The sequence below is a fragment of the Ascaphus truei genome, chromosome 12 (assembly GCF_040206685.1).
Source record: "Ascaphus truei isolate aAscTru1 chromosome 12, aAscTru1.hap1, whole genome shotgun sequence".
Classification (NCBI taxonomy): Eukaryota; Metazoa; Chordata; class Amphibia; order Anura; family Ascaphidae; genus Ascaphus; species Ascaphus truei.
The window spans coordinates 16,089,678-16,113,036 of record NC_134494.1 but is presented as its reverse complement, the minus strand read 5'-3'; the positions used below and the strand labels follow the sequence as shown (position 1 = coordinate 16,113,036).

Sequence of the window (23,359 nt, the reverse complement as noted above, 5' to 3'; positions counted from 1 at the left end):
CTGTCCATAACAAGTCACATCCTCCTGCACCAGAAGCGGCTCCCTTATGCAGCAAAGCAAGCTGGGAGTTGTAGTTTCCTATTGCAGCACACACAAGAGAGGAGGTAGGCAGGGGGAAGTTTATGTGTGTCAGCTGCATTCACTTACAAGGGGATTACATAGGTACAGTATGTAAAAAACAAAATAAATTGGGGACAAAGATTGGTAAATTGAAAGCTTTATTCAGTATGCTACAAAACTGCTTGCATTTAAAAGTATCCCAATTTTTCTCTTGTTCTGGCAGAGAGAGGCTCAGATCTACAAACCCGTTATCGAATTAAAGAGGCCTTTACATAAGTCAGTGTTTTTTTGGTTAAGGAACCCTAAGTGAAATTCTGAGGAAGCCTCAACCATATCTAATAGTGTGTCTGAGATAGATGCATTGTAAGTAACTCCAACCCTCTCTAAGAGCATGTCTGAGATCAGATGCATTGTAAGGAACCCCAACCCTCTCTAATAGCGCGTCTGAGATCAGATGCATTGTAAGGAACCCCAACCCTCTCTAATAGCGTATCTCAGATCAGATGCATTGTAAGAAACCTCAACCCTCTCTCATAGCGTGTCTGAGATCAGATGCAGTGTAAGGAACCCCAACCCTCTCTAATAGCGCGTCTGAGATCAGATGCAGTGTAAGGAACCCCAACCCGCTCTAATAGCATGTCTCAGATCAGATGCATTGTAAGAAACCTCAACCCTCTCTAATACCGTGTCTCAGACACGATGCATTGTAAGAAACCTCAACCCTCTCTAATAGCATGTCTGAGATCAGATGCATTGTAATTTCTTCTGCATTTGATACAATTTCCAAATTACCAGAAAATTGCAGGGAACCCTTTAGGGTTGCCCGGGGAATAGGGTTACCAGGTGGCTTCACCAAAAATACTGAACACAATGGTGAAAGGTGCGACGGGCTCGAGACACACACACACAAACCTTTCTACACTCCATGCTGTTTCCTCCTCTCCTTAGCCCCACCCTCATGCTCCTGACACCTCCTCCTGATTGGTTGCTGCTAGGTAATGCAGCCATATTTAAAACCAGAGACAGAACATGAAACACAAACAGAGCCCAGTGCTACATCCAAAGACACAAATACACAGTACAGTGCCTAAATATATATATATATATATATATATAGATATATATCTATATATATATGTGACAGAAAATATAGACAGCGCCCTTCACACACTACACCTAAATTGCTGCAGCTCTGGCAAGTGATTGCACCAGGCGGATAAGCCCAAAGACAATGTGTGTGAAAAATACTAAATGTATTCTGGCATGAATAACAAAAAATGACTACCTAAATGAAAACAAAAAAGCAAAAAGAAATGTGCATAACATGAAAAATAAAAATAAAAAAGCAATATGGAGATATTGCCAAAAAAGGTATAAAATGACTCAAGTATGTCACTGAGACTTAACTAAACAATAAAAAATTAAAAAATGGCTCATATAGTAGGCAATGTGAAAAAATCAATACACAAATACGAGCCCATAAAAACAATAAAAATTAAAAATACTTAAGTCCTCATAAGTCCATGATGAATGGATTAGCAAAAAGTCCAGGCTGCTTCTTCTTGGGGTCACCGAACTCCCACAGTACCTATTAGAGAAAAAGAGAAAAGAAGCGCCCGATCCTTGTGTAAAATCAGATGAACAATATTTAATATATCATGGACAAGACAAATGCACACTTACAATTTGTCTAATAAAATAAAGCATATTATGGGACCTGCCCATGCACCAACTGAGGACTCCTCGGTCTCTTCTTTGTGTGTGAATGTCCGCAATGGCTCCAGATAGAATAGTGCTGTCCGCCGCTATCTCCAGGAGAGTAGTCCTTAGTGTTTGGGAGTGCTCAATCTCCGCGTGCGGCCGCCATTGCGCTTTCTTGTTACACTTTAAAACCGGAAAAATCTTCAGACACGTCCTTGCGTCCTCACGCTGGTGCTGGGAGCTGCCCGGCCACCGTAGATTCACTGCCAGATATCCCTACGCGTTTCTTCCGACTCTGCGGATTTCATCAGGGGATCGGAAGAAACGCGTAGGGATATCTGGCAGTGAATCTACGGTGCCCATGCACCAACTGAGGACTCCTCGGTCTCTTCTTTGTGTGTGAATGTCCGCAATGGCTCCAGATAGAATAGTGCTGTCCGCCGCTATCTCCAGGAGAGTAGTCCTTAGTGTTTGGGAGTGCTCAATCTCCGCGTGCGGCCGCCATTGCGCTTTCTTGTTACACTTTAAAACCGGAAAAATCTTCAGACACGTCCTTGCGTCCTCACGCTGGTGCTGGGAGCTGCCCGGCCACCGTAGATTCACTGCCAGATATCCCTACGCGTTTCTTCCGTTTCTTCCGATCCCCTGATGAAATCCGCAGATGTTTCCCATTGGCTCCCCGGCTCACACTTTGCCCTATGACGCGCAGGCTAGTCAGGTGACGCGCTGTAGCTCCCGACACCGGTCGCAGGCTATAGACATCAGAGCAGGCAGCCTGGATCACGGGAGGGGTTTCCCTGCTCGTGAATCTACAGACTCAGATGCCTGAGTTGGCTGCCTTTGATTACCACATTGCTTTTTCCTGCGTGTGGATCCGCATGACTCCTTTTGGTCCAGGCATTGGTTGTTTCTCAACGGTGCTCAGCTGCATAACAGGTAAATCATGACAGGTTGCTGGTGATTGGTTATGTTTAATTGGTTGCACTAGGGGTGTGGGTATATAAGTAGGGTCACTGTTAGTGTGGTGTTTGCACGGCCCTGAGGAAGGTCTCCCTGAGAGACCGAAACGTTGGCTTTCGTGTACCTGTTTATTTCAATACAGACTTCTTTGGATTACACCTCGTTGGTTGCTGTCTCCTTACTGGTCTTTGGGCTGGTTTGTATGTTATGTATATATATATATATATATATATATATATATATATATATATATATATATATATATATATATATATATATATATATATATATAGATATCTTTTGAATAAAATGGTCTTTTAGTTTAACTCTTTGGCCAAAGTGTTGTAAGGTAATGCAGCCAATCAGGATAGAGGAAGCTGCCCAGCCTCCTAGCAAAAGCCCAGCTCTGGGAAGTCCTCCGGCCCCCCAAGCCAGTCAGGTCACTATGTCTAGAGAGGTAATAGTAGTATACACATACGGGAACCCAAGGCTTCCTATGATTCCGGGTTGAAAAACATTGACTTACGTTAATGCGTCAATAAGTGCCAACTGGTGTCTTCAGAGCTCACTAAGGCAGTGTTAGATGCAATTTTCAGCCATAACGGCACCTTGCGTTAGCTATAATGGAAGTTAGTGCTAATCACATGCAATTTAACGATGCGTTGCTCACGTCATAGCTAAAGGTGGCGTGATCTCTCTCTGGTCATCGCCAGAACCTGAAATATGTGTTTTGCTGGTGAGAGGAGAGAAAGAGAGACAGACGGAGGCACAATGATAGAGAACGAAGCAGAGAGGGGGGAAAATGATACAAAGAGAGGGAAATAATGAGACAGACCAAGAGTGAGTGAGAGAACGTACTCTAAAAAGTAGTAGTTCAATGAATTCTAAACCATTGTTTCTGTCAACACAGGTGACCAGTACTCTTTCAGTTCAGCTGGAATGCAAAAGGGACGGTGCCATTGTAAGTATAACTAACATTTGTATTTATTGTGTCAAAGTCCCATTTGTCTTCACCTTAACTACAGGAAGTTGCTGGCGGGCATCTTGTTCTGTCCTAGGTCGTCGGCCGCTTTAAGTAGTGCAGTCAGTGTGCTCAATGGCAGGTCATTACCCAGAATCCTCATCTGCGGTTTAGCCACTGTACAAACAGAGTTAACAATCTACTATCTTGTACAAAAGGATGTTTATGTGGCCTGTCCATTAAAAACAGGAGCTACAGTAGCAGCGAGTTTCGAACTGTGACGTCTCCCACTTCAGAGGCTTGAGCTAACCAATGTTTCCTCTCTTCTCATTCCTCAGATAAGTGTAATACATTTGTATGTCACAATACTTAACGAAAATGATAATGAGCCAATTTTCAGCCAAACAAGCTTCAATTTCACTATCCCTGAGGTGAGTAATGATTATTTTAATAGGATGAAATAGTTTGTGGCAGCATAGACCTGTTTTCCATGCAGAATACAAAGACACTCATCAGATAAACGGTCTTATCTTGAGCTTCTTTGGTAAGAATCTTTGGCTCAGATCCACAAAAGGCTGCTAAGCTTTAGCACACCTTGACTCCGATTCAAATGAATGGCAGTAAAGGCGTGCTAAAGTTTGCACCCTTTTGTGGATCTTTGCCTTTGACGTCCAATGATGACACAAACTTGGAGGGGATTAGCAGCCATATTAATTGAGGCTTGGTTTAATTTTGCAGGAATAAAACAGTTTACACATCAGTCAGTGGGGAAATTATTATTAACATTATTGACATCTTTTATTTGCATGGCGCCACCATATTCCACCATGCAGTACAATGTTGGGTTGAGGACAATTAAAAAAAACAGAGTACGTTTAAGTTCAGACAAACAGAGACAATAGGAAGGAGGGCCCTGCCACCAGGAGTTTACAATCTTAGGCCTCGGATATAGTGGACGCTCGCGCGACGGGGCGATGGCCGAGCGATCTGTGGCCTGAGATCTACAGCAACGGGGAGGTGTGGCGGTGACGTCATGAGGCTGGTTCGCCCTCATTGGCTGAACCGCTCACGTGACCCGCCTGTCGCGCGACAAAAACACAATCTTTTGTCTCTTGGAAAATCTGCCGCGCCATCGCACGCTCTATGGCCAGCATCATTGAGGCGCGGCCTTTTGTTCGCACCGCGCGCAGTATGGACGCGGCCTTAGAAGCTGGGGAGTGGACACACAAACATTAGTGGAGGGAGGTGGAAGATACTAAGTATGGATTTAGCCATTAACTTCTAGCCTCTGAGTATGTGGGTCTAGGATGAAAGGAAACGACGGCCGTCAGGAGACTGTTGTATAGTCCTTCTTGGAAGAGTGAATTCGCAGAGAATCTTTACATGTATGCATGTATGCGCGCTGTAAAGAATTCCAGTGGGGGGGGGGGCAGCATGGGAGAAGTCTTGGACGCGAGCGTGAGAGGAAGTAATAAGGAAGGGGGAGAGATGTAGATCATTAGCAGAGTGCACGGGGCATTGGAAAGAGTAATGAATTAGGTCATAAATGTGTGTATGGTGAAAGTCTGATTGTGCGTGTGTCAGGGTTCTGCTCGCCACAAACCAGGGTCGGACCGCGAGGCTGAGGTGGGGTTGTAAAAGCACCGACCTGAGACCGCGCAGGCTGATCCGGATTGCGCAGTTCGTAGTCATATGTCGCAGGATCAGGATTGGAGAAGACAGCGTCGTCGTTGTACAAGCCAGGGTCAGAACAGGAGACGTCAGGATAAACATTGTCCATGCAGGAGTTCGGCAACAAGGAGATAGGAGAAACCCGCTTCAGCTTAGGAGCGCGGGGTTGGCCTTTGCGCGAGCGACGACCATGGCCCATGGTGCTGGTCACAGGAGATGGTAGGCAGACCAGAATAGCACACCGTCTTGCTGCACGGGTGCACCAGTGCTACAGCGCAAAAGTCCTGAGCGGGCAAGGGAATCCACTGTTACAGCGCAGGAACCAGGACACGGCCTCTCTATATTAGGGAAAGAGTAGGCCCCAGGAACCAGGAAGCTGTAGATACAGGGAAACCTCCGCTACAGTGCAGGAATCCAGGAGACTGCAGAACGCAGGGACGAAACCACTACTTAGTGCAGGAATCCAGGAGGCTGAAGGACGCAGGAACGAATCTCTGCTTCAGCACAGGGGAACAAGCGGCTTGAAGGAAGCTGAAGGATGCAGGACGTAACCTGGAATCAGCATTGGAGAACAAACGGCTTGAAGGAAGCTGAAGGACGCAGGGCGTGACCTGGTATCAGCAAAGGGGAACAAGCGAGAGCTTGTGGCAAAACAGTTGACATCCAGTAAGGACTATGCTCGGCGAGGAGCATTATGGGCAAGCAATACTTAAAGGGCAGCGGGCCAATCCCCGGCGGGGGTGTGAAGGTACTGCCCCTAATGAGTGAATGCAAGTATAGTTTGCAATGAAAGGCTGCACAGCTGCAGTAGATACCAGAGGGAGTGTGTATTGCTTTGAGTGAATCCAGGCTGCAGCAAACCTCAGGAAAGCAGTTCCAGAACTGCACCGGTCTGCAAGGTAAGGTAACCAGTAAACCGTGGAGCGGATTCCTTACAGTACCCCCCCCTTCACGCGAGACCTCCGGGCGAACATGAGCACTCATAGAGTTGGGGCCCCGGGAATTGTTGCTGAACCATCTAGGATTGGGGCTAGAGTCGTACTCCAGAGACTCATGATTAGTCCTTAGTGTGCCCCCACCCACCGGTGAGAACTGTGGCCAGACAGGACCATCCATGGGCCTTGGGGACATTGAGTTGTTCCTAAAATTCTTTAGGTAGAAAGGGCCTCCGTAAACGAGCAGTTCTTTGGTGAGTACAGTTCTAGGATATAAGATTGATGGAGGAAACATCCTTGGTACATGGCTTGCCTCGCAAAATGTCTTGGAAATCCAGGGCTGTGAAGAACCAGAGAGTTCCAGAGCAAAAACGGTATTAGAACCCCCACTGAAAGCCCAGTCCTTAATAAAGAAACCTGAATCTAGGATCCGCGGCCCTGATAGTTGATCGAATACACCAGGAGAAACTTTGTAACAGAAAAAGTCTTGGCTGACCACTGCATGTTGGAATTTGCGAGGAATTTTTCCTCTAGAAGGCTCCCAGGTAATGGTTAGTAAGGGTATAGGCTGGTTAGAAGCATCTCCCGGTATTGGTATGGAAGGTGACAAGGCAAGCAGTAAACCAGGCATAGGGACCGAAATCTTGGGATACGTACAGAGTATTTCCAACTGAGAGGAAATAACGGGCAACCGAAAATTCCGAGGGACAAAACCATGGTTTAGCAGGAGCAGAGAAGCAAACAACAGTAGAGCTCTCTAATACTGGGAAATCTTCATTGGGAGATAATATTGTCAGTGAATCAGGAATAGTCCTTGGGATCTTCAAATCAGTAGCTTGAGAAAAAGGCAGAGCCAGGGTAGTGGTGGGAGGGAAGCTAACATCAGAAGCTGAAGTCTGTACCTCAATGACAAGGCCCTGAGAATCAACAAGCAGCAAGTATGAACTATGAAAACTCTTAATGACATGCACCTTAGGAGTACAAAGAGTCTTCTCTAAAACTGCAATGGCCCTAACCACAGGGGTACCTAACCTGACAAAAACATGAATTGGTGTGTTTTCTAGTGCAAAATCTCTGATCACAGGACTCCTAACCGATAGTGAGGGTATCTGGGTTTGATTAGAGAAAAAATCAGATGTATTGATAAGTGACATAGAAACACTTACTGAGATTCTAAATTTGCTGGACATGTGAGAAAAAATACCCTTTAAGACAGGAGCTTTAATTTCTTCCCAGAGTAACCCCGTGTTTGCTGGGGCATATTTAGACACAGTACTGAGGGACTGGGTTTCAGCAAAGGCAGGACAGCTAAACAGCTCAGAGTTAAACCCCAGGACTTGTAATATATGCATGGTGACCTCAGACAGTACTAAGGGAGTGACCACAGATATGCTGATCCCTGGAGAATTAGCCTGGAGAGAGAAATCAGGGGGACCCCCAGACAGGATACTCCTTGTAGGAAGAGCTTCAGAATCAGAAGGGGAATCATTACCTCTCAGAGTCTCAAAACTAGAAAGACACAATTCAGCGAAAAGAGAAAGAGTGTGCAAGCTTTTTACTAATCTATATGGAAAAGCGTCACTTTTGGGAGAAAACCGTACGTCAGCAAACATTCCTGGGAACATAATATGAACCCCAGGAGAGACATACAGACTACAGTATGCCTTTAACCCTAAGCTTAAAGAGGAGGAGAACTCAGACAGTACACGGGGGTCAATCATAACTGTACTGGTCTCTGAAGTAGGTATTTGGTAAGGGATGTCTGGGAAACCAGAACTTACTGCAGACTCCATAATGTGGGAACTATGCGCTGAAGCAGGGATCACCGCTATGTGGGCGACAGGCTGGTTCAGTGAAATACCCGGGAGAAGGAACTCTGCGACTAAGCTTAGGGAAAAACCTGACTCCTGAATACATTTAACAGGAACCAGAACTTTAGCCGAAGTCTCCGGAGACGAAACTGCGGAAACTTGAGCTGAAGCAGGGGATTTATAGCAAAGAATATCTAGAGACTCCGTACGGTTATGGGAATCCCTCAATGCAACCTCTGCTGTCTGACTTGTGGACTCATTCTCTGAGGCTACAACGAAGGCATTAACTTGGAGGCAGCAAGAATTTACAGGGGTTAATGCAGACAATGCCTGAGAGTAATACATAGGTAACCTTTTCTCTGTATTAGAAGAGAGCAGGAATCTCTCGTCTGAAGCTAGGGGCGTGACCGTGGCTGACAGAGAACAGGGATTTACCAAAGGAAACTCAGAGAGCTGCCCCACAGAGGTTAATACAGAAATAACCCTGGGAACAGAACTTAGGGATTCTTTCTCTGACGGGGAAAGCGCGCAGGACTGTCTAGCAGAGTTTAAAGCTGGAAAACCCTCAAGACCTAGAGAGAGGGATTCAAAGCTAGAAATAGGAGAACTAAGGGACTTATTCTCTGATACAAGAACCTTAGTGTTAGTTAGTGACACATATGTGTTCTCCAAGGGGACCTCACAGGACTGATCGGCAGGGGTTAATGTAGACATATCATTAGTGTAAGGGAACCCGGGCATACAATCAGAGCTTGGGACTGTGGCAGTTGCTACGTTGGGAGATATTGGTAATAGTTCTGTTTGGTCATCTCCCGGAGAGAGAGATACGTCCCCCGGTTTAGCAACAGGACTGGTAGCCGAGGGATACCGCCAAACGACGGCGTGAGCGGCTAAGAGACGATCCTGTTTTAACAAGCAATCATCCAATGCACGGGAAAGTACATGCAGCGTCTCGTGAGCGAGAGCCACCATGACGGAAGGTTCCGGGAATACTATAGGAATGTCCAAGGATAAATTCAGGGCATTGAGTGTACTACAGGCGTTGACCAGTTCCACAGGACACAGCTCCTCCCCAGTTAAAGGGGAATCAGGGGAGCAAGCAATGTTAGTAATGGCCAAAAGACGGGCCAGATACTGTTTTAAGTATCTGAGGCAGTAAGCCTTATAAACCAGATTATTACGGCATTTCTTTTGCAAGGGAGTCAAGCCCTCCAACATAAACGGATCTTCCATCAGAGGTATTATATCGCACAAATAATTATCCTCAAACTGGGACTGGTCTACAGGCTGGGACAGGTTTTTAGGAAAAAACTTACCAACCCACACCTCAGCGGGGTCCGAGTTTGTAGGGCCGAGCATACTGTCAGGGTTCTGCTCGCCACAAACCAGGGTCGGACCGCGAGGCTGAGGTGGGGTTGTAAAAGCACCGACCTGAGACCGCGCAGGCTGATCCGGATTGCGCAGTTCGTAGTCATATGTCGCAGGATCAGGATTGGAGAAGACAGCGTCGTCGTTGTAGAAGCCAGGGTCAGAACAGGAGACGTCAGGATAAACATTGTCCATGCAGGAGTTCGGCAACAAGGAGATAGGAGAAACCCGCTTCAGCTTAGGAGCGCGGGGTTGGCCTTTGCGCGAGCGACGACCATGGCCCATGGTGCTGGTCACAGGAGATGGTAGGCAGACCAGAATAGCACACCGTCTTGCTGCACGGGTGCACCAGTGCTACAGCGCAAAAGTCCTGAGCGGGCAAGGGAATCCACTGTTACAGCGCAGGAACCAGGACACGGCCTCTCTATATTAGGGAAAGAGTAGGCCCCAGGAACCAGGAAGCTGTAGATACAGGGAAACCTCCGCTACAGTGCAGGAATCCAGGAGACTGCAGAACGCAGGGACGAAACCACTACTTAGTGCAGGAATCCAGGAGGCTGAAGGACGCAGGAACGAATCTCTGCTTCAGCACAGGGGAACAAGCGGCTTGAAGGAAGCTGAAGGATGCAGGACGTAACCTGGAATCAGCATTGGAGAACAAACGGCTTGAAGGAAGCTGAAGGACGCAGGGCGTGACCTGGTATCAGCAAAGGGGAACAAGCGAGAGCTTGTGGCAAAACAGTTGACATCCAGTAAGGACTATGCTCGGCGAGGAGCATTATGGGCAAGCAATACTTAAAGGGCAGCGGGCCAATCCCCGGCGGGGGTGTGAAGGTACTGCCCCTAATGAGTGAATGCAAGTATAGTTTGCAATGAAAGGCTGCACAGCTGCAGTAGATACCAGAGGGAGTGTGTATTGCTTTGAGTGAATCCAGGCTGCAGCAAACCTCAGGAAAGCAGTTCCAGAACTGCACCGGTCTGCAAGGTAAGGTAACCAGTAAACCGTGGAGCGGATTCCTTACAGCGTGGTAGAGAATTCCACAGTTGGGGTGGAGCTCGGGAGAAGCCTTGGAGACTGGAGAGAAGGGAAGTAATAAGATAGGAGGAGAGAGGGTACACTGCGTATGGAAGAGTGCTAGAAATTGGTGTAGAAAGAGAGAGAGAGATGTTATGCATAGCTTTGTACTGTAGGTGTGCACAAGTGTCTTGAATTTGACTCTGTAAGGCATGGCCAACTAATGGGTATGTGAAGTGAATTAAATAACTAGAGAGGTGAAAACTGACCATGTATTGTACAGTACAGGGAAGAAAGTAAATATACGGAGACCTTTAGAATCCTACATGTGCAGGTCCGCCGACAGATTTCCTTGAGCGAGGAATGCATATGTGAGACACCCTCTTATCACATAAAAAGGTCCCTTAATGTTATTATTTTATTAATTAGGTGTAAATGAAAAAAAACTCAAAGACAAGATGTCTGTGTCTGCCATGAAAAGATAAGAAACTGCCCATGTGAATTGGGGCCAGAGAGAATATTAATCTCTGTGCTTCTTTGATGATATATCCATGAAAACAGCCGGTGCCAATCAAAGAGCTCCGATTCTGAACGGTCCAATCCCATTGTGGGAAATGGGAGGGGGTAAACTTTACCAAAGGGAGGGTTTTCTTACTCGGAACTTATAGTCCTTCTGCACAATAAAAGTCATGACTCAATATGGGATAAAACACGAATTAACATTTAACCCCAAGGGTTTACAATCTCAGTGTGCTAGAGGATTAGAAGTATTTTTATTTTCACACCCAGAGTGCAACTACTTTTTTTTTTAATTGAACCCCAGAATACCACTACTTTTTAATTTACAATCCTAAAGTACCATTTTTTTGGGGGGGGGGGGAGAGAATGACTAGTTTGCTATTTCACTTTCATTTGAAAGAAAAGGGCTCATGAGTTCTGTCTGTCTGTGTCACTGTGTGATCCTGAAGTGGGAACGACACACTCTATGGTAGGTCCCTTGTGTATTTGTCATTGTGTCATCCTGTGGTGGGATTGACACACTCCATGACTTATGAGTCCCTTCTGTCTGTCACTGTCACCCTATGGGCCATAAGTCCCTCTCTTTGTGGGTCACCATGTCAACCTGCAGTGGGATGGACACTCCATGACTCATTGGTCCCTTCTGTCTATGTCACTGTGTCACCCTATGGGCCATAAATCCCTCTTTTTCTGGGTCACCATGTCAACCTGCAGTGGGAGGGACAGACGCCATGGGCCATCTGTCTGTGTCACCTCTGAGGTCATACAGCTAATAGCATTGACGCAAATCCCTTTTCAGGATCTAAAAGTGGGAAGTAGCATCGGTACTGCGATTACAGCCGATGACGCTGACAAGGACACCATATTCTATGAGTTGAGCGGGACGGATCTGGTGAGCAGCACAGGGTGCATTGTGGGAATCACATCTCCATAATCATGAACATACTGCACTGTATTATAATGCGGAGTATCTCTATACACTTCCACCCCTTGATAACATACATGCTGCACTGTATAATGATGATGAGTATTTCTATACACTTCCACCCCCTGATAATGAACATGCTGTGCTGTATAATGATGTTGAGTACCTCTATACACTTTTACCCCCTTATAATGAACATGCTGCACTGTATGATGATGCAGAGTTGCTCTATTGTTTGCAGCCCCTGTTATGTGCTGTGTAATGATGCTGAGTATCTCTATACACTTCCAGCCTCATATAATTAACATATGCTGTATAATGATGCTGGGTATCTGTATACACTCCCAGCTCCTGATTCCTGATAATGAACACACAGTGCACTGTACGATGGTCCGGAGAAGTATACAATTTCAGCCTCCCAAAGCTGTTTCTTCTTAAAGAAAATAGCAAAAATATGCAACATATATACATACATACAGTACATACACACACACGCAACCAATATAGGTAAGCAGATCTGAGCAGAGATGGACCCTACTTATAGACGTGATTAAAGATTGTATTTGGTGAACACAGAAGAGAACCGATGTTTCTGTCCTTACATGGACCGTTATTGATAAGACATGTGAAAGCAAAGCTCTGCCGCCTATGGCTGATATCCCTCCCTACCCAGGGTAACATTGCATGATACACACATGCACGCACACACATATGTATATAGAAATCTGCGTAATACTCTGTACACACACACGCACAAACACGTGTATAGACACACACACTTGTTACCCATAAAACACTTGGCTTTCTGGATTTATTCGTATATATTTATATTAATGAAATCGAACTTCCTGACATTAACCCCTGATCACTTATCAATTGAGTCATTGGTCTTAAAGCTGCTGTCATCAGGGGAAGGTTCTGAGCTTCGACCAATGGGAGGCTGGCAGTGGAGCTCTAACCTCAGGAGAGAAATATGTGCAATAAGTATACCTGGTTTTTGTAGGTAGAAGACATAATAAATAGGTATGGTACCAGATAAATAGATACAGTTGGGAGGTACAGTATGATATGCATATTTACACACATAAATACATACATATATACAAATGTGTATATGCATAAATACTGCTTACACACATGCATGCATACTGTATATGCACTTATACATACACACATATTGCATGCACTAATGCACATTGATTCGTTTACATACAGTGTATATACACACAAATATACATAAAAACATACGCATGCCATGCACACACAGACATCATTTTTCAATCTCGGTCTCTGTGATAATGGCAATTGATAAATGGTAAAATAATAATAATAATAACATAATATTTACGCCTATTACAGAATGTATCTTAAAGTTTAAGTTGTCTTTGTTTCTCTGTTACAGGTTGCAGCTGCTCACTTTAAATTGGCCACAGTTAATAATCCAATCATTCAAGTGAACCAGTCTCTGGATTATGACACTTATAAACACATACAGCTGATCCTGACGGCACGGGTGAGTTCTGTATCCGTCTATTCTGGGGAGATAGGAAGTGCTTTTCCAATGTGTTAACCTCTTTGTTCCCTGTAAACTCTCCTATTGCTTCATATATCCGCTCCCTATAACTCTGTAATGGGTATTCCCCCACCCAATAGCATATGGTATGTGTGTGCGGGGAACCTAGTGTTATCAGGTGTGGTGCTTTACCTGTATATACCTGTATAGTTGGTGCACTTGAAGATTACCTGCCGAGCACTCCAGTGCCCGGGCCTGCCAAGGAGCTTCGCAAAGGATCCTGATGACGAGTGAATGCAGGAACTATCGTCTGGGGCGATCCCACCCGGATGGCTGCTGCAGCCACAGAGGGGGTCTGGGCCCAAACCTCTGGAGGGACGCGCCGCATCCGCTGTGTCCCTAACTGACTCTGGATAATAATAAGGGGCAGGGTCCCTAACCTGGGGCCTGTCCCTGAACAACACAACACTACTGGTGGCTCAGGGCTATCTGGGGCCTAGGGGGCTGCTGGCCAAGTGTAGGGAGTCACTGACTCCTGCACCCTACCTCCTTCCCCTATCTGCTCCTGACGCCGACTGCCTAACGTGCTCCAAGCCCGCGAAATGTATCTAAATCTCCCCTGCAGGGAGATTCTGTAGCCCTATTGGCTCCCTGGGGTCAGGTGGGGCGCTCCTTAGGCTCATGGGATATGTAGTCCCTTCCTAGAGCCCTCTGCTGATTGGCCATGCTGTTCGCACGATCACTGCGCATGCGCGAGCTGTCTGTGGGCCTCCCGCGCTTGACTCTCACTGCGCATGCGCAACGCAACTGGCAATGGCGGCGCCCCGCTCCGAGAACCGCCGGGGGCCTCACAACGCGACCATGTCCCCGGCAACCGGCCGCATTGAGTACCCGGAGGGGGGGTCTACAATGGAAGGGGGACCTGGCTACATCCTCCCCCTGGTAAAATCCCCAACGTCCTCGCTTGGGACACAACTGAATATAACTATGTACAGAAGTTATATAATAAAAATGCAACAACCAAATGCGATCTTAACTTATCAGCTCTACATTAGATTGTACAGTTCATTGAACATCACAATGACGGACTGCACTCTGCTGCGAGCCCACTGCTGAGCCTCATAATGGGGTGCCCCAATTTGATCATAGGCTACCCGGTTTGGAGGGTACCTTACTCTTTGGCTCCTGCAGAGCTGTTCTTCAGCAACTCCCTCTGGGGAGTAATAAGTATAGTCCTGAGGCTCAGCCTCTTCCCTTGAGGGGAGAAATGTCTCTGGACAGTCTCTGTTTGGCACAAAGCATGGGCTCTGTGGATCCAAAGGCTGGCCTGTTGGTGCCACCCTAGTAGGCGTTGGCCTACGGGGCCCTTGACCCGTAGCTCCTCCGGGAGATGCCCCTTCTGTGGAATAGTCCCTTTGAGAGGGTCCTTCCATAGGATCTTCAGGAGTTTCAGAGTGGGTTTCGTTATTTACAGTCTCTTGACCCATTTCTGATAAGTTGGACTCACCGTTGAGCGGTGTGGCCAGTATTTCTGCTTTCTCATCTCCCACTTGTGGAATGGGGAGAAGATGATTACGGTGCCATACCTTTACCCGGCCGTCAGTGTCTTTGATGCGATAGACCGGGAGGCCAGGCATCTGAGATTCTATTTCATATACACCGTCTCTCCATCGGTCGGCCAATTTGTGTTTTCCTGGGACTCCCAGGTTTCGAAGCAACACAGCGTCTCCAGGACGAAGCTCCCGATATTTGACCTTATGATCGTATCGCCTTTTATTGTCAGCGTTCATCTTAGCTGTAGACTTCTCAGCCTGTTGATAGGCCTGCTGCAAACTGTCTTTAAGTCTTTGTACGTATTTGAAATGGGTAGCGTTGTGTATCCCATCCGTCGAGACTCTAAGACGTACATCCTCTGGCAGCCTCGCCTCTCGCCCAAACATGAGGAAGTATGGGGAGAATCCAGTTGACTCGTGTCGGGTACAATTGTACGCATGCACCAGGGCCTCCACGTGTCGACTCCATTCAGTCTTCTGAGCACTCTGTAGAGTTCCGAGCATGTCCAGTAAGGTTCGATTAAATCGTTCTGGCAACGCATCTCCTTCGGGGTGGTACGGGGTCGTTCGTGATTTGGCAATGTTCAGCATTTTGAGCAGTTCTCGGATCAGAGTGCTTTCAAAATCCCTACCTTGATCTGAGTGAAGGCGGATTGGAAGACCGTACTGCAAGAAGTACTTCTCCCATAATATTTTTACCACTGTGATGGCTTTCTGATCTTTTGTGGGGAAGGCCTGGGCATATCGGGTGTAGTGATCCGTGATGACCAGCACGTTGCATATTCCCCGGCTATCAGGTTCAATGCACAGAAAGTCCATACACACAAGGTCCATTGGGCTAGAACTCTTCAGATGGCCCATGGGTTCTGCTCTGGTAGGCAGGGTCTTGCGTTGTATACACCGAGTACAACGGCGACAGTGGCGTTCTACGGCCTCTCGCATCTTGGGCCAGAAAAAGCGGTCTCTGACCAACCCAAAGGTCTTCTCTACACCAAGATGTCCATGCTCATCATGTAGGGACTTCAACACCATGTATTGCAAGTTCTTAGGGAGGACTAGTTGTCGTCTATCCAAGTGGTTGTGGTATTGCACCACCCGATAGAGTAAGCAGTTATCGATTTCGAAGTTGTCCACTTCCCGCATGAGCGAGGCCACCAAGTCGTTGGGAGCACGCTTCAGAAGGGCTGGATTCTTCTTTTCAACGGCTTGCCTAATGATACCAATGACAGGATCTCGTATTTGGTAGTCTACCAGATCTTTCCACCTTAGCACTTTGTCATGGGTTATGTTCAGCCCCTTTGGATCGCAGTAGGCGGCTGGGACAGCCTGCGACTGACATCTCAAGGAATCCGCAAACCCTAATTCCGAGAAGGCCACTTGATCACTGACGATGGCGGCAATGCTACACATAGCTCGCACCCCTGGTCCTGGGAGTTCTTCCCATTCCTCATCATCTTGAGTGGCACTTAGCCCTGGCCGTCGGGAGAGGGCGTCAGCCCCGACATTCAAGGGTCCCGGCTTGTACTTCAGGGAGAATCGGTAATTGTTCAGGGCGGCCAGCCATCTGTGTCCTGCTGCATCCAATTTGGCCGAGGTATTGATGTACGTGAGGGGATTGTTATCCGTCCTTACCTCAAACGTAACACCGTAAAGGTAATCGTGGAGCTTTTCCGTGATGGCCCATTTGAGGGCCAGGAACTCCAACTTGTGGACAGGGTATTTCTGTTCACTGGGTGTCAAACTGCGGCTAATGTAGGCCACTAGCCGACGGCCCTCGGGGTGCTTCTGGTGCAGGACGGCGCCCAAGTCATTTAGACTGGCATCCACATGCATAACGTATGGTTGGTCAGGATCAGCATACGCAAGCACAGGCGCTTTGGACAGGCATTTCTTCAATTTCAGGAAGGCCTGTTCACACTCAGACGTCCATTTATCGCCAAACGGTTGGCGGGCCGATGCGGCCTTCCTTCCTGTATCTTCGGGGTATATCTTCAACAGATTGTTCAGGGGTTTAGCTCGACTAGAGTACCCTTCCATGAAGCGACGGTAATACCCACAGAACCCCAGGAAGGATAGTAGTTCCGTGACATTCTCGGGACGCGGCCAGTTCACGACTGCTTCTACTTTGGCTGGGTCGGTGGCAATACCTTGAGCAGACACGATGTGTCCCACGTAGGTCACCGAGGTGTGACAAAACCGGCACTTGTCTAGGGACAGTTTCAACCCTTCCTTCCCAAGACGGTCTATCACTTTAAGCAGCCTCTCTTCGTGGTCTTCCAGAGTCCTTCCGAAGACAATGATGTCGTCCAGGTAGACGAGACACTCCCGAGGGTTCATGTCCCCGATAGTCTTCTCCATCAGTCGTTGGAAGGTAGCAGGGGCCCCACATATACCTTGGGGCATACGGGTAAATTGGTAGAACCCCAGGGGACAGACGAAGGCTGTTTTCTTCTGATCCTCTGCATTCATGGGTACCTGATAGTACCCGGATCGTAGATCGAGCACGCTGAACCATTGGCTCCCATTCAGAGCATTCAGGATCTCTTCAATGCGAGGAAGGTTGTACTAGTCCGGTATCGTATGATTGTTCAGGGTTCGATAGTCGACACACAGTCGTACGGATCCGTTCTTTTTCCTCACCACCACTATGGGAGAGGCGTAAGGGCTCCGAGACTCCGTCAAAATCCCAGCGGTCTCCATTTCTTGCAAGACGTTCCTCACATCGTCCACATCCCTCGGGGCGATGCGACGAGAGCGTTCCCGGAACGGGGTGGCATCACTCAGTCTAATGGCATGTTGAGCGCTGCGACTGCACCCCACATCCATCTCACTCGTGGAGAACACAGTCCGTCATTTATTCAACTGGGTTGTCAGCTGCTCTTTCCACTCAGTGGGCAATGTCGACTCGCCGAAGTTGAAGTCCAGATCGACTAACCGCTCATTCGCTGCCGCCGCATTCACCTGGGGCGTTGTTTCCACAGGGCTGACCGGATATAAGCAACCCAGACTTTGTCCGGCATCAAGTTCCATCGGGAATGGGGAGATGTTCTGCACATATACGTAGGTTTGTAGAGGGATTTTAGTCGTCCACTCCCTCACCTCGGGTAGTACGCTAAACCCTCTCTGAACTTCTTCCTCGGGGGTACTCTCCAGAGAGAAAAGCTGATCGTTCTCATCTCACTCGGGATAACAGCACCAGACGGCCATTCGTTGCACTCCCCCTGGTAATATGGTCGTCAGCCCGCGTTGACGATTGTAGAGATCCCCGTGACGCTCCAAGACATATACCCGGTTGCACTCCTCTCGTAGGACGGGATCTAGGAGCGAATTGGCCAGCGGCAACTCGTTGGTCTCTTTCAGGTATGCTCTGATTACAGCTTGTACTATATCAGTATTAGTCCCCAAGATGATCGGATACTTGCACTGGTCTTGGGGTTCTGGGCATACCATTGCCGCTACATGCATGGGGTGTTTCTTGCCGGTTTTCAGTTGGAGTATTTCCAGTTGGACCCTCACAATCCCATCGATGGGGTAGTCTTCATTACTTAACCCCCTAACCTTCATATGTTCGGCCGACCTCAGGGGGCAGTGTCTAAGGTGCTGGTCATAGAACTTGCGGTATATAATGGTCACTTGGGATCCAGTGTCCAGTAGGGCAGATGCATAGATTCCTTCCAGGACAACAGGCACGATGGCCGAAGGGCCTACTTGACTGTAAGCTTCCCTGGGTAAGGCGTCATCACTGGGACCGGAGTCAGAAGGAGCATCTTCGGTTCCAGTAGGGGTTTCTGGGTCAGACTCTGCCATTTGTACACGGCTCACCATTGACCGGGCTGAATTTCCTCTATCCGGAGGTTTTTCCTCCGGAGGATCCTCCCTCTCCAGGCAATCTCTGGAGAAGTGGCCCTTCTTCCCGCAGTTATAGCAAACTACTTCGCGGCGTTCAGGACGACCCGTGTACGTGGAAGATGATCTCTCGGAGGTACGGCCCTTCCCGGCAGGCGATTTGGGAGCCAACTCCTCCTCCCGGTTGGAAGACTTCTTACCCTTTGGGGCGGAGGGAGCAGAGGCGTCACCCTTGATGGTATCCTTGGTCTTTTTGGATTCATGAAAATGTAGCTGCACCTCATGTCCTCTGATGTGACGCAACAATTCCATGTAACTAGATGGTACAGCAGCGATCGGGGTGGCCCGCATCATTATAGCTATGTTGTGATCAGGCAATGACCCCTTTAGTAGCTGTTTGAATCGTTACCGGTCCACTTCGGCGACTGAAATTATATTTTTGGACAGGAGGGTCCCCAGTGACAGCTGTAGTTTGCGGACGAAGGCAGACAAATCCTTTCCTTCTTTTTGGAGAAGAGCTTTGAACTGGGCCATCAGCTCATCCTCGTTGTCTTCTCGGGTATATGACTGAGTGAGCATTTCCACCAGTTCCTGTGCCGTAACTTCCCCTTCCACTTCACGATGCGTCCGTACCAGCTGGGAGGCTGGGGCTCGGAGGCACTCAACCAGCCTCTGCCTTTTTCTGGCTTCGGAGCACGACCACATTACTTGGAGAGTATGGTCCCTCCATGTCTCGATCCCTTCTTCTCCTGAAGGCGTCGGTAGAATCCCAGAAAAGACCTTTAGTTTCCGGTAGTTCTGTGCTTGGGACGAGATGGTTACAGCTTCTACTAGTTGGGAGGCTATCATATTCAAGGAAAGACCTCCACTAAGGGGCTGACTACTGGTTCCAGCTCCTTCACCAGGCATGGTTGGGAGACTGCCTGGCCATCTATCAGGAGTAGGCGAGGTGGGTGGACTCCCCGCCCAGCTGCTGACTCCCCCGAAGCCGCACGGGGTGAAGGAGACCTTGGGGGGGCATACCCTGTGAGGCATACTGGTCATCCGGGGGGTCGTGGTTGGCGCAGCACTGGCGGACGGTTCTTCGGGTCAGGATATATCATGAGATAGTCCTCTGTGAAGGGTTCTGGTAGGTTTAATACAGGGGGAACAGTCTCTGAGCATATGTCACATTCATTGGCCATGAGGTAGGTGGTCCCCCGGCCGTCAACATCAAGTTTAAAGTCTACCATCCGGGCAGTGGCCAGTCCCGGACAATTTCTTACTTGTGTGCGTACTGTGTAGAAGCCCGTATCATTGGATACTCCCGCCACTGCAACCACGCGCCTTGGGGACACGCTGCGCGCTAAGGCCCAGTCGATTACCTCTTGCTTTGATGGCACGGACATGATGGCGTTTAAGTCGGACAATTTGATATGGAATAGGGCACCCCAGGTACAATCTCAGCAGCGCCTCCAAAATGTAACGGGTATTCCCCCACCCAATAGCATATGGTATGTGTGTGCGGGGAACCTAGTGTTACCAAGTGTGGTGCTTTACCTGTTAGGCTCATAGGGGGCCTAAACCTCCGCCACGGGGAGCCTGGGGCCCGTATAATAATAGGAGAAACCTCGTACTCTGTGCAGCGCCTCCACCTGTGATGGCTCCCACCAGAGGGGGAGTGATCCTCGCAGGACAATTTATATATATCACACACACAGCATGTAAAACAACCAATGACTTTACTGTAGCAAACGTACTTATTCATATATATCAACAGGTGTCCCTCTCTAGAGGAGACACTACTACTGCGTCTCGCAGGACGCTACCCCCTTTCACCGGGTGATCCCACCCCGTGTCGCAAAGGATCCTGATGACGAGTGAATACAGGAACTACCGTCCGGGGCGATCCCACCCGGATGGCTGCTGCAGCCACAGCGGAGGTCTGGGCCCAAACCTCTGGAGGGACGCGCCGCATCCGCTGTGTCCCTAACTGACTCTGGATAATAATAAGGTGCAGGGTCCCTAACCTGGGGCCTGTCCCTGAACAATACAACACTACTGGTGGCTCAGGGCTATCTGGGGCCTAGGGGGCTGCTAGCCTAGTGCAGGGAGTCACTGACTCCTGCACCCTACCTCCTTCCCCTATCTGCTCCTGACGCCGACTGCCTAACGTGCTCCAAGCCCGCGAAATGTATCTAAATCTCCCCTGCAGGGAGATGCTGTAGCCCTATTGGCTCCCTGGGGTCAGGTGGGGCGCTCCTTAGGCTCATGGGATATGTAGTCCCTTCCTAGAGCCCTCTGCTGATTGACCATGCCGTTCGCGCGATCACTACGCATGCGCAAGCTCTCTGTGGGCCTCCCGCGCTTGGCTCTCACTGCGCATGCGCAATGCAACTGGCAATGGCGGCGCCCCGCTCCGAGAACCGCCGGGGGCCTCGCAACGCGACCGCGTCCTCGGCAACCGGCCGCATTGAGTATCCGGAGGGGGGGTCTACAACGGAAGGGGGACCTGGCTACAACTCCATATTACCTCTCCCTATAACCCTTCCTATTGCCCCATATAACATCTCCCTATAACTTCTCCTATTTCTCCATATAACCTCTCCCTATAACCGCTCCTATTGCTCCATATAACCTCTCCCTATTACTCCTATTGTTCCATATATTCCTCCCTATAACTCCTCCTATTGCTCCATATAACCTCTCCCTATAACTCCTCCTATTGCTCCATATAACCTCTCCCTATAATTCCTCCTATTGTTCCATATAATTCCTCCCTATAACTCCTCCTATTGTTCCATATAACCTCTCCCTATAACTCCTCCTATTGCTCCATATAACCTCTTCCTATAACTCCTCCTATTGCTCCATATAACCGCTCCCTATAACTCCTCCTATTGTTCCATATAACCTCTCCCTATAACTCCTCCTATTGCTCCATATAACCTCTCCCTATAACTCCTCCTATTGCTCCATGTAACCTCTCCCTATAACTCCTCCTATTGCTGCATATAACCTCTCCCTGTAACTCCTTCTATTGCCCCATATAACCTCTCCCTATAACTCCTCCTATTGCTCCATATAACCGCTCCCTATAACTCCTATTGCACCATATTACCTCTCCCTATAACTCCTCCTATTGCTCCATATAACCTCTCCCTATAACTCCTATTGCACCATATTACCTCTCCCTATAACTCCTCCTATTGCTCCATATAACCTCTCCCTATAACTCCTATTGCACCATATTACCTCTCCCTATAACTCCTCCTATTGCTCCATATAACCTCTCTCCCTATAACTCCTCCTATTGCTCCATATAACCGCTCCCTATAACTCCGCCTATTGCTCCATATAACCGCTCCCTATAACTCCTCCTATTGCCCCATATAACCTCTCCCTATAACTCCTCCTATTGCTCCATATAACCGCCCCCTATAACTCCTCCTATTGCTCCATATAACCGCTCCCTAGAACTCCTCCTATTGCCTCATAACCTCCCTATAACTCCTCATATTGCTCCATATAACCTCTCCCTATAACTCCTCCTATTGCTCCATATAACCGCTCCCTATAACTCCTCCTATTGCCTCATAACCTCCCTATAACTCCTCCTATTGCTCCATATAACCTCTCCCTATAACTCCTCCTATTGCCCCATATAGCCGCTCCCTATAACTCCGCCTATTGCTCCATATAACCGCTCCCTATAACTCCTCCTATTGCCCCATATAATCGCTCCCTATTACTCTTCCTATTGCTTATATAACCACTCCCTATAACTCCTATTACTCCATATAACCGATCCCTATAACTCCTCCTATTGCCCCATATAATCGCTCCCTATTACTCTTCCTATTGCTTATATAACCACTCCCTATAACTCCTATTACTCCATATAACCTCTCCCTATAACTCCTCCTATTGCTCCATATAACCTCTCCCTATAACTCCTCCTATTGCTCCATATAACCTCTCCCTATAACTCCTCCTGTTGCCCCATATAACCTCTCCCTATAACTCCTCCTATTGCCCCATATAGCCGCTCCCTATAACTCCGCCTATTGCTCCATATAACCGCTCCCTATAACTCCTCCTATTGCCCCATATAATCGCTCCCTATTACTCTTCCTATTGCTTATATAACCACTCCCTATAACTCCTATTACTCCATATAACCGATCCCTATAACTCCTCCTATTGCCCCATATAATCGCTCCCTATTACTCTTCCTATTGCTTATATAACCACTCCCTATAACTCCTATTACTCCATATAACCTCTCCTTATAACTCCTCCTATTGCCCCATATAGCCTCTCCCTATAACTCCTCCTATTGCTCCATATAACCGCTCCCTATAACTCCTCCTATTGCTGCATATAACCGCTCCCTATAACTCCTATTGCACCATATTACCTCTCCCTATAACTCCTCATATTGCTCCATATAACCCCTCCCTATAACTCCTCCTATTGCTGTATATAACCTCTCCTTATAACTCCTCCTATTGCCCCATATAACCTCTCCCTATAACTCCT

At 48.0% G+C, this 23,359-nt stretch overlaps 1 protein-coding gene across 7 annotated transcripts in view; it reads left to right on the top strand.

The window, feature by feature from the left end:
• Nucleotides 1-23,359, top strand: part of CDHR5 (cadherin related family member 5) — a 78,202-nt gene that overhangs the window by 16,031 nt on the left and 38,812 nt on the right. For all 7 annotated transcript variants that reach the window (XM_075566809.1, XM_075566806.1, XM_075566808.1 and 4 more), the window contains exons 3-6: nt 3,632-3,682; nt 4,021-4,113; nt 11,801-11,893; nt 13,329-13,439. In XM_075566809.1, the coding sequence (XP_075422924.1) occupies nt 3,632-3,682; nt 4,021-4,113; nt 11,801-11,893; nt 13,329-13,439 (348 nt within the window). The remainder of the gene's footprint in view (nt 1-3,631; nt 3,683-4,020; nt 4,114-11,800; nt 11,894-13,328; nt 13,440-23,359) is intronic.